The 14290-nt window shown below is 36.0% G+C and overlaps 1 protein-coding gene across 2 annotated transcripts in view; it reads right to left on the minus strand.

Moving 5' to 3' along the window:
* Positions 1–14290, minus strand: part of LOC111062077 (proclotting enzyme-like) — a 43850-nt gene that overhangs the window by 7414 nt on the left and 22146 nt on the right. Inside the window, exons 2-4 of one of the 2 annotated variants that reach the window (XM_039422541.1) lie at positions 5767–5990; positions 4301–4852; positions 871–959 (exon numbers count right to left, since the gene is read on the minus strand). In XM_039422541.1, the coding sequence (XP_039278475.1) occupies positions 871–959; positions 4301–4852; positions 5767–5990 (865 nt within the window). Of the gene's footprint in view, positions 1–870; positions 960–1900; positions 2453–3366; positions 3628–4300; positions 4853–5766; positions 5991–14290 lie in introns of those variants that run through there. The other variant, XM_039422542.1, reaches the window with a different exon arrangement.

Consider the following 14290-nt stretch of genomic DNA (forward strand, 5'->3'; position numbering starts at 1 on the left):
GGGCGTATTTCTCGAAAACTAGAGGAGATATAGAAAAGTTGTGGAATGAATATTGTAGGAAATGATGTAAGGTTTAATTTGTTATATAACAGTCAAGTCCTTAGGATTTATAGTTTTTGAGTTTTATGCGTGAAACAAAAAAAATTGTAGCTGTAAACCACCCCCAACTTCTTAGCACAGGGGGTAGGGGTGGGGACTTTTGATATGTTTACCTCCTTACTACTCTAAACAGAACTGCAGGGTCAAAAATTGCCTTCTCAACTTTTCCTTCTATACCCTTTTTTGAGCATTCATTGCCTGGACTAGATTATTAATTATTAGTAATATGACTCAACCCATCTATTTTATCATTGTTAGGATTTTATAAATGTGATATTATTTTCTAACATAGATTTATTTCTATCTTATATTTTGAATTCATGAAATTATCAATTTAAACTTATAGAAAAATATTCATTCATCCTAATCCTGATTGATGAACTCAGGCTGCTATTATTATGAAAAGAAAATGTCACCATTATTTTGGAATGAATACCACTGTATAAAAAAAAACTAGACACATTACATGTACCTTGGTTTCATGGTAAAACCTGCAACAGTAATCTACTTATAACCTGTGTTAACAATAACAGTGTAATTTTCTTTCATTATGTAGTAGAAACTACAACATCTTCCATAACATCAACTATATATTATTCTATTTTTATAGTTTATCCGATCTCATTTATAAAGCAAGTAAAATTTATATCAGTCCTAATGAATATCCAAAAGGTTTCATAAATCAAATCATGGCCTAAAATAATAGAATATAAAAATTGTATTATGTTACATGAGAATGATAAGAAATATTGAGAAGCTTATTCTACTTACTGAGCGACGCAATGTGCAGCTGTGAGAATGTGGGTGTTGTCGATCAGAGATCCGCCACAGAATTGCCTATTTCCATTGAACAGAGCTGCCTGCCAATCAAATAATTCAGTACAACATTATACAGCTACAATTGGACAAATTCATGCTTATTGTTTATCCAGGAGGCGTCAGTCTTTAAGCCCCCAAGAATTTCAATGCTTCTTCGTCAACCTTCTCCTCCTCTGTAGATACCCCTGGTTCATCAGCGTACATACAAAATTATGTGAAAATGTCATACGGAACTTGAAAATAACTGGAACACATCCAGAAGAGCTTTCACAAGTGGGAAATACAGTGTAACTTGCTTATTGCGGACTAGGCCATAGCGTCAACACGGATATAACGTCATTTTTTTATTGCTCCCGTCAAACCATAAGTAATTTACATTGTGAAAACCTTGGATGTACCGTCAGTACATTATAAAACCTCTTATATAACGTCAATAGAATTGTGCCGAAATTGAGAAGGCAATATAACCAAAGGGATATTTTGATTTTTAGACTTGAGTTTTTAGATAATATTTATAGCTATAAATATATATGTTCAAGTATGTATTTCTAAGATAATTAAGGAAATACATATTATATAAAAGTGTGTTTTCCGTATAAAAACTATATTCTTTTAATTTTTCCTCCATTTAAAATTACGGTTAAAAGCCTCTTTTATAGTGTCACCCTGATATAGCGTCACAAAATAATGTGCGGTCCCTTAAATTATGTTTTAACCAAGTTCCACTGTATGTCAAAACATGAACTCAATCAATTTTCCACCTTGAAGCCATACTGTCTCTTGAAAAATCATAAGCATACTAAACTCTCTTGATTTTAAGATACGGTTGTAAATTTTTGTAACAAAAGATTTAACCAATCCGAAGGAATGAAACGCATTTATATAAAAATAAGTATTGTTTTAAAAATTACAGTTCTGGACCCAATTTTTTTCTATTATATCACATTCGTAACGACAAGAATAACAATAACGCTGAACTCACCATCCACGGCCACTCATCGGGATCAGCATTCTGTCCGCCGACAATTCTCTCCTGATCCTGGTAACCATTTTTGGCGCCGCATGATGCGTCAGATATGACCGCGGGTGGTGGGGCGTCAGTGATGGGCTGCACTGTGGGTGGAGGTTTGTGAGTAGGGACTGGAGGGTGAGTGGGGTGGGGTGGGAGAGCTGGAGGCCAGTTGGGGGGTTTCACGGTCTGAGGTGGTTTTACGGTCTGCGGAGGTTTGATAGTTTGGGGAGGTTTGGGCTTGAAGGTTGGTGGTTTGGTGGGCTTAGTCGGTTTGAGGGTAGGTTGAGTAGGTGAGGTGGCGTCGGGCCAGCCCGGTGACGGGGGGTGCGTCGGCAGGGGGGGAATGGTGTGGTCGGGTGGGTGCGTGGGTAGAGGGGGCGGCCAGTTGGGTACCGTGGGCCCTGGCTTGGGTGCCCCCCCACCCATTTCGGCCTCCTCCACCTCGGGCATTGTTGGCGGCATTCCCGCCTCCGGTGGACTGGGAGCCACTGGTCTCATTGACGTGCAGCACACACCAAACATCTGCAAAACAATTTACCTCTATTCAACAGCTATAGGCCTTCTCTTGATAGAATAAACTGAGACATTGTGCGAAATATTTCAATTCATTGAATTAATAATATATTGAAAATTTAATCGATAATAATCAATTAATTCATATTCAGATCTATTGATAACTAGGTAACACGTGCTCCGCAAGGGTCTAGTTGGAAACTTGACAAACTGAAAACTTGACCTACTGAAATCTTGAAGAATTTAAAATAGGCCTATAACTATCCTCGATAAGCAAAAAATCCAATAGTTCAGACGTGATAATGCGTCATTCATGAATCTCCTATCCCAATTATTCTTTCCTCTATTATATAATATAGATATAGGTATCTCAATTGTTTGATCGTTTAATGCAAGCCCATATGACTGGATATAGGCCTATCTTATCTAATTTGACAACTCTGCATCGACTGTTGACAAATAGTATATAAATAGTCATATAAGGGCTTGCATGAAAATATTGAACTTCGCATAATTTGGAAACACGTATTATACTTTGCACATGTAACAACTTGTTTTATTCATAGTATAGGCTACAACATAAAAAAGTTATCACAAGAAATGATGATAGTTTCTTATTTAATATGAATTTGAGTAATATTGAAAATGTTCACCAAATACACCCACTTTGTAGTTGTAGATAAGTTTGTTAATATGGTCGGTATATTAAATTTAGAGGAACTCGGCTCTCTAATTTCATTTCTCAATTAATCGAATTGAAAAATATAATTGATAAAGATCGAAAACCGACAATCATATTCTCTCTGAATTTGGAGGAAAGGCTGATTCAACAGTAGAGAATCAGTATAGAGAGTTTGAATGTGGCATAACTCTGTCCGGAAAACATTACGGTAATTTGTGTTCAACTGGTGATGTAGACTTGCCTGTTTGCCGGTGGGACTGAAGTAGGTGCAGGTGTCATAGAGGCCGAGCACCCAGGTCTCCCAGGTGGTAAGGTCTGGCAGCTTGAAGTAGGGATAGCACTGGCGGAAGCTCGTGCACTGACCAAAGTCACCCTTGCTGTTGAAGCAGGGTCCAATCGGCACCAGGCCGTTGCTCCAGAAGCCGCCACCCTGTCGCTTATCACGTGCGCTCGCGTTGCTCGCCGCTACAAATGCAACCAAATTCATTATTATCAACATGAAAAATGTATCTGAAGGATTTCATACTAGAATAGTATAGAATAATTTACATTTTTTTCGTAGTATGCCTCAACAAATCTATAAATGAACAAATTAATTACTTTTTTGATGAAAAAAGTTTGTCAAGGATTTCAGAAAACAATTGAATGCAATAATTTTTTGTAGATGATAATAATCCTATTATATTAAGTGATCAATTTCTGTATATTTATGTCTGGTTATTTATGTTCAAGTATGTATTTCTAAGATAATTAAGGAAATACATATTATATAAAAGTGTGTTTTCCGTATAAAAACTATATTCTTTTAATTTTTCCTCCATTTAAAATTACGGTTAAAAGCCTCTTTTATAGTGTCACCCTGATATAGCGTCACAAAATAATGTGCGGTCCCTTAAATTATGTTTTAACCAAGTTCCACTGTATGTCAAAACATGAACTCAATCAATTTTCCACCTTGAAGCCATACTGTCTCTTGAAAAATCATAAGCATACTAAACTCTCTTGATTTTAAGATACGGTTGTAAATTTTTGTAACAAAAGATTTAACCAATCCGAAGGAATGAAACGCATTTATATAAAAATAAGTATTGTTTTAAAAATTACAGTTCTGGACCCAATTTTTTTCTATTATATCACATTCGTAACGACAAGAATAACAATAACGCTGAACTCACCATCCACGGCCACTCATCGGGATCAGCATTCTGTCCGCCGACAATTCTCTCCTGATCCTGGTAACCATTTTTGGCGCCGCATGATGCGTCAGATATGACCGCGGGTGGTGGGGCGTCAGTGATGGGCTGCACTGTGGGTGGAGGTTTGTGAGTAGGGACTGGAGGGTGAGTGGGGTGGGGTGGGAGAGCTGGAGGCCAGTTGGGGGGTTTCACGGTCTGAGGTGGTTTTACGGTCTGCGGAGGTTTGATAGTTTGGGGAGGTTTGGGCTTGAAGGTTGGTGGTTTGGTGGGCTTAGTCGGTTTGAGGGTAGGTTGAGTAGGTGAGGTGGCGTCGGGCCAGCCCGGTGACGGGGGGTGCGTCGGCAGGGGGGGAATGGTGTGGTCGGGTGGGTGCGTGGGTAGAGGGGGCGGCCAGTTGGGTACCGTGGGCCCTGGCTTGGGTGCCCCCCCACCCATTTCGGCCTCCTCCACCTCGGGCATTGTTGGCGGCATTCCCGCCTCCGGTGGACTGGGAGCCACTGGTCTCATTGACGTGCAGCACACACCAAACATCTGCAAAACAATTTACCTCTATTCAACAGCTATAGGCCTTCTCTTGATAGAATAAACTGAGACATTGTGCGAAATATTTCAATTCATTGAATTAATAATATATTGAAAATTTAATCGATAATAATCAATTAATTCATATTCAGATCTATTGATAACTAGGTAACACGTGCTCCGCAAGGGTCTAGTTGGAAACTTGACAAACTGAAAACTTGACCTACTGAAATCTTGAAGAATTTAAAATAGGCCTATAACTATCCTCGATAAGCAAAAAATCCAATAGTTCAGACGTGATAATGCGTCATTCATGAATCTCCTATCCCAATTATTCTTTCCTCTATTATATAATATAGATATAGGTATCTCAATTGTTTGATCGTTTAATGCAAGCCCATATGACTGGATATAGGCCTATCTTATCTAATTTGACAACTCTGCATCGACTGTTGACAAATAGTATATAAATAGTCATATAAGGGCTTGCATGAAAATATTGAACTTCGCATAATTTGGAAACACGTATTATACTTTGCACATGTAACAACTTGTTTTATTCATAGTATAGGCTACAACATAAAAAAGTTATCACAAGAAATGATGATAGTTTCTTATTTAATATGAATTTGAGTAATATTGAAAATGTTCACCAAATACACCCACTTTGTAGTTGTAGATAAGTTTGTTAATATGGTCGGTATATTAAATTTAGAGGAACTCGGCTCTCTAATTTCATTTCTCAATTAATCGAATTGAAAAATATAATTGATAAAGATCGAAAACCGACAATCATATTCTCTCTGAATTTGGAGGAAAGGCTGATTCAACAGTAGAGAATCAGTATAGAGAGTTTGAATGTGGCATAACTCTGTCCGGAAAACATTACGGTAATTTGTGTTCAACTGGTGATGTAGACTTGCCTGTTTGCCGGTGGGACTGAAGTAGGTGCAGGTGTCATAGAGGCCGAGCACCCAGGTCTCCCAGGTGGTAAGGTCTGGCAGCTTGAAGTAGGGATAGCACTGGCGGAAGCTCGTGCACTGACCAAAGTCACCCTTGCTGTTGAAGCAGGGTCCAATCGGCACCAGGCCGTTGCTCCAGAAGCCGCCACCCTGTCGCTTATCACGTGCGCTCGCGTTGCTCGCCGCTACAAATGCAACCAAATTCATTATTATCAACATGAAAAATGTATCTGAAGGATTTCATACTAGAATAGTATAGAATAATTTACATTTTTTTCGTAGTATGCCTCAACAAATCTATAAATGAACAAATTAATTACTTTTTTGATGAAAAAAGTTTGTCAAGGATTTCAGAAAACAATTGAATGCAATAATTTTTTGTAGATGATAATAATCCTATTATATTAAGTGATCAATTTCTGTATATTTATGTCTGGTTATTTATGTTCAACGGATCTCCGTTGAACGGATCTAATGGTTTCACGAAATTTGGAACATAGTAGGTTTAAGATATAAAAATTCGATTGCACTAGGTCTCATCCTTGGGAAAACTCGCTGAACGACATTAAAAGGATAATTCATCCTTGGCTGAAACAGCTGAGACCTGAGACTTTCGTCGTCTGTGGATAGTAAAAAGTGAGTGAGTGATTCTGTGGAAAATCAAAATATCGCATCCCCGAAATTCATAAGCTGACGTATAGCCAGCTGTAAAATATAAACACGATCATTTGAGAGAATTGTGTTCTGTTTATCAATAAATAAAAATAACGAGCGAAGCTCAGTACCCCGATATCTCTATATTATACAAAAATGAATGTCTGTTTGTGTGTTAGTTTGTTTGTTTGTTTGTTGGTATGTTTGTAAGTTTTTTTTTGTTCCCTATAGACTCAAAAACTACTTGACAGATGGCATGAAACTTTGGGGATATGTTGTGTGAATATTGGGGATGGATTCTGATCAGAAATTTCAATAGGGGGTTAATAATTATTATTAATACATTCTACAGACCCATGTTTTGAATTGCCGGCCGAGCGGTACCGAAGATGATAATGTTTCAAGATCACAAAAAATTAGCCCTCTTTTCCAAGCCTGAATAGCAGAGTGCATTAAGACGTCTGTACCTGATGCTGTAGCTGTAGGTTGCAGGTTCAAATCCCGTCATAGTCAACGTGCTCTAGTTCCTACATATTTATAATTTCTCACAATATTCATTTCACAACTTTTTCTATATCTTCTCCAGTTTTCGAGTTATCCGCTCTTGAAGGTGTGACATTTAAAAAAAACACGTTTCCTCCAATTTTTTTCAATTTATGCTCTTAGGAACTTTTTAAAAATCGATAGGAAAAATTCATGCTGATTATGAGCTTATAGATCATTAAATGCTATTGCAATTAAATGCAATAAAATTTTAATTCTTTTCAATTTGATGTATAATTTCACAATTTTAATAATTTCCCTACACCTTTTGCAGCAGTTTTAGTGTTGAGTGTGAAATCTCAATTTTTGCAACAATAGACCAATTGACAAAGGAATTTGGAGGGAATGTTTTAAACAAAATTTTTGACTTTGCAGCTTTGTTAAGACTAGTTAGAAGAACATATCAAAAGTCCCCATTCCTAATTCATGTGCTAAGGGGTTGAGGATGGTTTAAAAGTTGTATTTCTCAGCGTTTTGCTCCCACGCTCATATCTTGAGAACAATGCGTTCATCCGACATAACTTACTTTCAAAAATGAAGCTTGATAAATTCTCTACACCTTTTGTTCAGTGGAATTTTGTGATATTTCCAACTGTTCCCGAGATATTCGCTCTTGAAGGGTGTAATTGTTGAAAAAACAGGTTATTATCCAATTTTTTGCTCATTCAGGGCTTATAACAACAGGATTTTCTCCAACAATGTATCCTACGTATCGTAGGTTTGTAGAACCTAATCAGCATGAATTTTTCCTATCGATTTTTAAAAAGTTATAAGAGCATAAATTGAAAAAAAATTGGAGGAAAACGTGTTTTTTTAATGTCACACCTTCAAGAGCGGATATCTCGAAAACTAGAGAATATATAGAAAAAGTTGTGAAATGAATATTGTAGGAAATATGTAAGCTTCAATTTTGTATATTACAGTTATATCCGTAGGATACATAGTTTGGATCGTAAAAACTGATGCTTATCGTAGGTTTGTAGAACCTAATCAGCATGAATTTTTCCTATCGATTTTTAAAAAGTTATAAGAGCATAAATTGAAAAAAAATTGGAGGAAAACGTGTTTTTTTAATGTCACACCTTCAAGAGCGGATATCTCGAAAACTAGAGAATATATAGAAAAAGTTGTGAAATGAATATTGTAGGAAATTATGTAAGCTTCAATTTTGTATATTACAGTTATATCCGTAGGATACATAGTTTGGATCGTAAAAACTGATGCTTATCGTAGGTTTGTAGAACCTAATCAGCATGAATTTTTCCTATCGATTTTTAAAAAGTTATAAGAGCATAAATTGAAAAAAAATTGGAGGAAAACGTGTTTTTTTAATGTCACACCTTCAAGAGCGGATATCTCGAAAACTAGAGAATATATAGAAAAAGTTGTGAAATGAATATTGTAGGAAATTATGTAAGCTTCAATTTTGTATATTACAGTTATATCCGTAGGATACATAGTTTTCGAGTTTATGCGAGAAACCAAAAAATGGTACCTTTGAACCACCCCCACCCCCTTAGCACAGGGGGTAGGGGTGAGGACTTTTGATATGTTTACCTCCTTACTACCCTAAACAGAACTGCGGGGTCAAAGATTGTCTCCTAAAAATTTCCCTCTATAACCTTTCTTTGACTGGACTAATAGTGAATACAGCAGATCTTAAAACTGGAAGAGTGAAGATGGCAGGGTAGTAGCGACCAGTGCTTTTATTACGTCACATTCACTTATTTCCATTACAAAACTGATGTCTAGATAGAAATTGATGGAAAGTGGCGAAATTAAAAGCACTGACTGCTAGTAGCTTGCCGTCTCTATATAGGTACTCTGTCTATAACAACCTTCATATTCGCTAGTATTGCCGAGTGAATAATTTTTCAAACTGGCAAGCTGATATGATGTAGCGTCATAGTAATTAGATGATCTATCTCTTAGTTTTAGTACAGCCTGTACTCGACCTTTCTAAAATTTTCGACTTCTTTAAACTTGTGCATCAGAAAATCTGGATAAAGCCACAGAGAAGGAGGATGTAAAATCCTTTTGTGGTAAAGCGGATTTTCTTATATAGCGGCGGCGGACACCTATGCAAGAGATTTTGCTAATTTCTAATGTGTTGATCGACTACTTCCATTGTCAAAATTAAAAGGGAGCATTCCCTAGAGAGATGAAAATAAAATAAAAATTGCTTTCGACGTCTTGTTATCTGATATTTTTGTCATATGTATTTATCAATAGCTGAGAATATTAATATGCAAATACCCACCAGTAAATGAATACTATTGAATTATATCAACTTTTCTCCTTTCAGACATCCAAAAATAATGTTTCTCAATAACAACTGACCACACAGCCCATAAATTCACTCTAATCCTATGCTGATATCCACCCAACCACCCACAACAGTCGTCCATTAGAGCCGACAATGTTGGTTGGTGATAAATCATACTTGGAAGCTTCTGACATTGCACTTATTTTCTGTTGGAGCAAATACCATTTATCTAAATCCTCAAGTATCTGTAGGATGATAAATGGAACAGACCTAATATTCCGCGAATTTTGTAGGTAGGTAGTTGTAGAGAACCGGTTTGAAGCATTCTGCAAAATCCAATTCTTCTCACTCTTGTTAAAACCGTTTTAAAAACAGTCACAGGTCACTGAGGAGAGGACCTAGTACATTGGTTACAATGATCTATCTTTCTAATGTGTGATTAACGACATTCTTTATATCGCGTAGAGAGAGCTGAAGAAGTTCCTCGATCACGAATCAATGATTCACTTCTTCTGAATTTATTAAAGGATGGACTATTCTCAGAAGACATTAATAATAATAATTATAATAGCTTAATTCCAGAAAAAACTATTAACAGATATATTGAGAATTATTCATTAGAACCAACAACGACAACTTGGCGAGAAATTTCTATTCTATTGAACTGATTGATTTCAATTTACATTTGAAAACAAATAAGAAGACAACAACTGCGGAACAGGAAAAAATAAATGGATATTGTTGCTGTTGGACGTGGATTGATTTCAATCAGTTCTTGGAGAAGATTGAGGTTCAAAATCTCCGTGAAAAAATCAATAAGAAAACGTTATTTTAATTTTCAGATGGGAATTTTCTGTTGAGAAAACATAATATTCTCATGTTCCCAATAATATTACTCTACCAATAGATTCGACTCGACTGAGGGTTGAATAACATATTGAAACAGATCTCTAGAATCTCAACCAATGCGATCCTAGAAAGGGCTTACAAAGGGCTTAATGTATTATTGATGAGAATTTCAGCATTCTCTGTTTTGTAGAGAGGGAGGATATTTTTAATATTCTTTCCAAAGAATGGACATTGATATGTCCAAAGCTCCGCCAATTTATGTAGATGCATAACAATATAATTATTATCCATAGTTATTATTTTACAAATTGCTTTTTCATATCATATAGAGTTCAATAATTATTTTCTTAGTCTATATTATGTAAATTCATGTATAATTTTGCTGTATTGTAAGCTATTGTATATAAGTGTATAAGCCAGTATATATTGTAATCTACATAAATAAAGTACTCAATCAATCAATCAATCTCCTTATGCTACCTCTCGATTGGTGCAATCGAGTTCGCTGCACTAATTTTCAATAATTTACATTTGAAAACAAATAAGAAGACAAAAACTGCGGAACAGGAAAAAATAAATGGATAAGGTTGTTGGACGTGGAAGCATAATCGTTTATCAAATTTAATCTATTATGAGCTTTAAGCTTCAAGTAGCTAGTTGTTCTTGATTTCAAGAGTTTATGATGGAGACAGATAGAATAGGCGTGTTCATATTTATGATTATAATAGAGAAGAAGTTTGAGGGAGAGAGTCTGTAGTAGGCCTATTAGAATGCGAATAGATAGTCTTCGACTCGTAGAATGCATTAATAAATACATCCCTGAGAACAAAATACTATCAAACTGCTTATAAAACACCGTTCTGTCTAGCGGAGCTCGATAGAACTCATTTCTATTGGAAATATGATGATTATAAAATAATTATTATACACAAATAGGTTTCAATGCAAGAAGAAGATTGGCGCCGATAATAAATGGTATGCAACAAACATTGGTCTGCTCGGTAGGAATTAAGAAGCTCTCAACTCAGGTTAGTTCTTTTAACAACTCCTTGCTGTCGGCAGAATAATGATTTCGATGCTAATGTCATGTTATTTTAAGTCAGCCGTAAACATCTCAAACTCCATGATGAGTATAGCTTCTCTACCGGAGGCAACTAAAACGTCTATTAAAATTAATTGTTAAATGACAGTGATGGACCAACAAGCGAAACAATTTTCTGCAACTTAATTTGAACACAATAATTTTCTCCATCAGATATGCGATACTTCTCAAACTAACATGAAAAACTTAATTTAGGTAGTATGTGAAAAATGTGACTAATTTGATGAGTTAATATGAAATCTCTCAATCGAGTATACGGTCCAAAATAGTTTCGAGATACGCCTTCATTTTAAAAGTGGATCAATGAAAATTCGATTGATTACGTAGTCTTTCTTGATCAAGGAATCAGGAATCAGATCATCAATGAATAAGTACACGAAATTTAGTTTGAGCATCATTTTGAATTTTCTTTATCATCCATTTAAATGCCATATGTGATCAACGTCCACTCTCAGATCTTGTCATTAGTTACAGGGTTTAGGTTTGAACTGAATTGGAATAGCTGAAGAATGTGCTCATTAATGAGGCTTTTACTTCAAAACGAGACACTCTATAGTCTATGAAACAATATACTGTATCTTGATATAATTCAACAGCTTGGTTCAACCAGGTTTGGTTTAAACTTGTTAATTGGAAAAACTCCAATTCTCAAATATAATGCCTAAAACCACTTGAACAAATTCAACTTCAAAACCTTGAAATCTCTGTTTTCCTTTAGCATAAAAATAAAACTTATTACTCAATTCATTTCTTATGATATTATTGTTCAACTATTTTGGTAGGAAACCGTCGTCAGCAGGCGTCAGCAGTTTGACAGTGTTTATCCTAGACATCTCGCCATTGTTGACGTGTGGAGAGAGAGCGGCCAGGTCAATATTGTTATTGATGAGGAAAGTTGAAGAGCATTCATATTCAGTGGTCGTTTGATGAGTGAAATTAAGAAGTCAAGTCGCGTTACAACATAAATAATACGTGTGAACGCACGCCACCCGCAACACTACTGAGCTCACTGCCAGACCATTGCAATAAAACATGCACTTTCGATACGGACTTTTATACTTGGAAAACATCGAATCAATGAATGAATGAAAATTCTAGCCATGTTTGAGCAAGCTTTTGAACAAGCGCAGCAAGCTGCTACTGAAGACTAGAGCCTAGAGTCATTGTCTTTTGTGAGGTTGTGGGTTTGTCTGTTGAGACCAATTTCGATTGCTTTCATCAATCAACTTCTAATTTTCAACACATATTCTTTGAGCTGGACTAATAATTGAATGCAATGATGCATGCAATTGATAACTCAATGCAACTTGAACTATTCCTGTTCACTTCCTATTGATTTCAATAGAAAAGCTGAGCTGACTGAAATAGTGGACTTTTCAGCGAGGTCTCCAGCTCAAGCTGCTCACTAATGAGTTAAGTGGTTTGCCATATATTATTGAGAGGAGAATAAAAAGAAAGCTTATTTTGAGGGAAAAATCTAAAAATACCCTACTATAGAAATTGAGGATAACCTACAATTCTGATTCCACCCATTAAATGTAGGATAATTTCTCCTACATCCTATCTCCACACGTGTAACCCACGTTGGCATTCTGTCCGTCCCACATGAAAATCATTCTAAAGCTGGAAGCCTATATTATGATCATATAAAAAACTGCATTCAGTGGTATACTCTTCCTATCGATGGATTTCTAAAGAGTTTCTATAATTTTATACTATTCCCAATCCATGTGTGGAGAAAGCAAATAGGAGTTAGGAGAAATGACCCTACAGAAATCAGAATATTACACCGCAGAAATGAATTTGTTGCTGCAGGAGTAGTAGGTCTAAATTTACACGTTTTTATTCTTGTTTGGAGAGAGGACAAATAAAACATTCCTAACTATTGATAATCAAGGATTGTGATCCTAATTCATCTGCGACCCGACCCACGTTTAATTGTTAACACACTACCTGAAGGCTGAAAAATTCTTATATCCACTAAATTTTGACGCCCAAAGTAGTAGACTATTGGGATGCGTGCAATTGGAAATTATTTCTATAATTCATTCCACCATGAGAGTGCAATATTTTTTGAGCTTCATGATTTTGTAGCACTTGATATACTGAAACGTAAAGAGTACGGTAGTTTACGTTGAGTCAACCTAACCAAAGTTGAATATGCTCAACAGTTTTCAGTAACATTGCTGTACATTCAGTGTGAAAAAGAATTTCCCTACTATCAATCCTGGCATTTGACTTAATCAATCCTCTATCAATTTCTGATTGGTGTAGAATTCTCACAAAATACTTTCTATTGTATTGTATAATCTACAGAATCGGTTGATAGATTCATTTAAATATCCTAGATATAAGATGAGAAAATCAGTATCTCATGCCTTATCAGCATTCAAAATATAATATATCTAGGTAGAAGAGGACTTGGACGACGACAATGATCGACTAGTATGGTCTGCTAAATGGTAATCCTAGATTTGATAAATAAGGAGCACTAATTTATATTTCCACTCTGTTAATTTCCTATTCAATAAAATATAATTTATTTTCTTCACACTCTCGACATTCCACATACGTTGGAAACACGTTATTCTATCAATGCATATCATATAAACTTCCTAGCCTCACAGTATTAATGCAAACACTATCGATCAAACGACTAGTTTCAAGCTTCTTGATTTTTTCATTGCTGATTGTTATCGAAAGATAGAAGAATGAATAGCGACCTATTAAGGTCCAAATGCAAATGCTGCCGCGGTTCGATCACTTCAGATAGGACATGAAATTAGCATACAATCATGCTACTTCAATCGGCATGTTGTAGTCTGAGATACTTATGATGTGCCGCAAAATAAAAGAAACAGGGTTGAATGATGATGATATTTCCATGAAGACTGGATGACATAGGTTCGACGAACTTGGAAACTGGTTTTTTGCCAAGGGTTTATGCTTCGTGCAAGGTACGTAAGAAACGACGCAATAGTATCTGGTTCTTGTATGTGTGTGAGTGTGAATGTATTTTGATGCGAAAAGGGCAATGTATCCGCTGTCGGACTTGTCAGTATCACATTCCA

Source organism: Nilaparvata lugens, chromosome 2 (assembly GCF_014356525.2).
Source record: "Nilaparvata lugens isolate BPH chromosome 2, ASM1435652v1, whole genome shotgun sequence".
Taxonomy (NCBI): domain Eukaryota; kingdom Metazoa; phylum Arthropoda; class Insecta; order Hemiptera; family Delphacidae; genus Nilaparvata; species Nilaparvata lugens.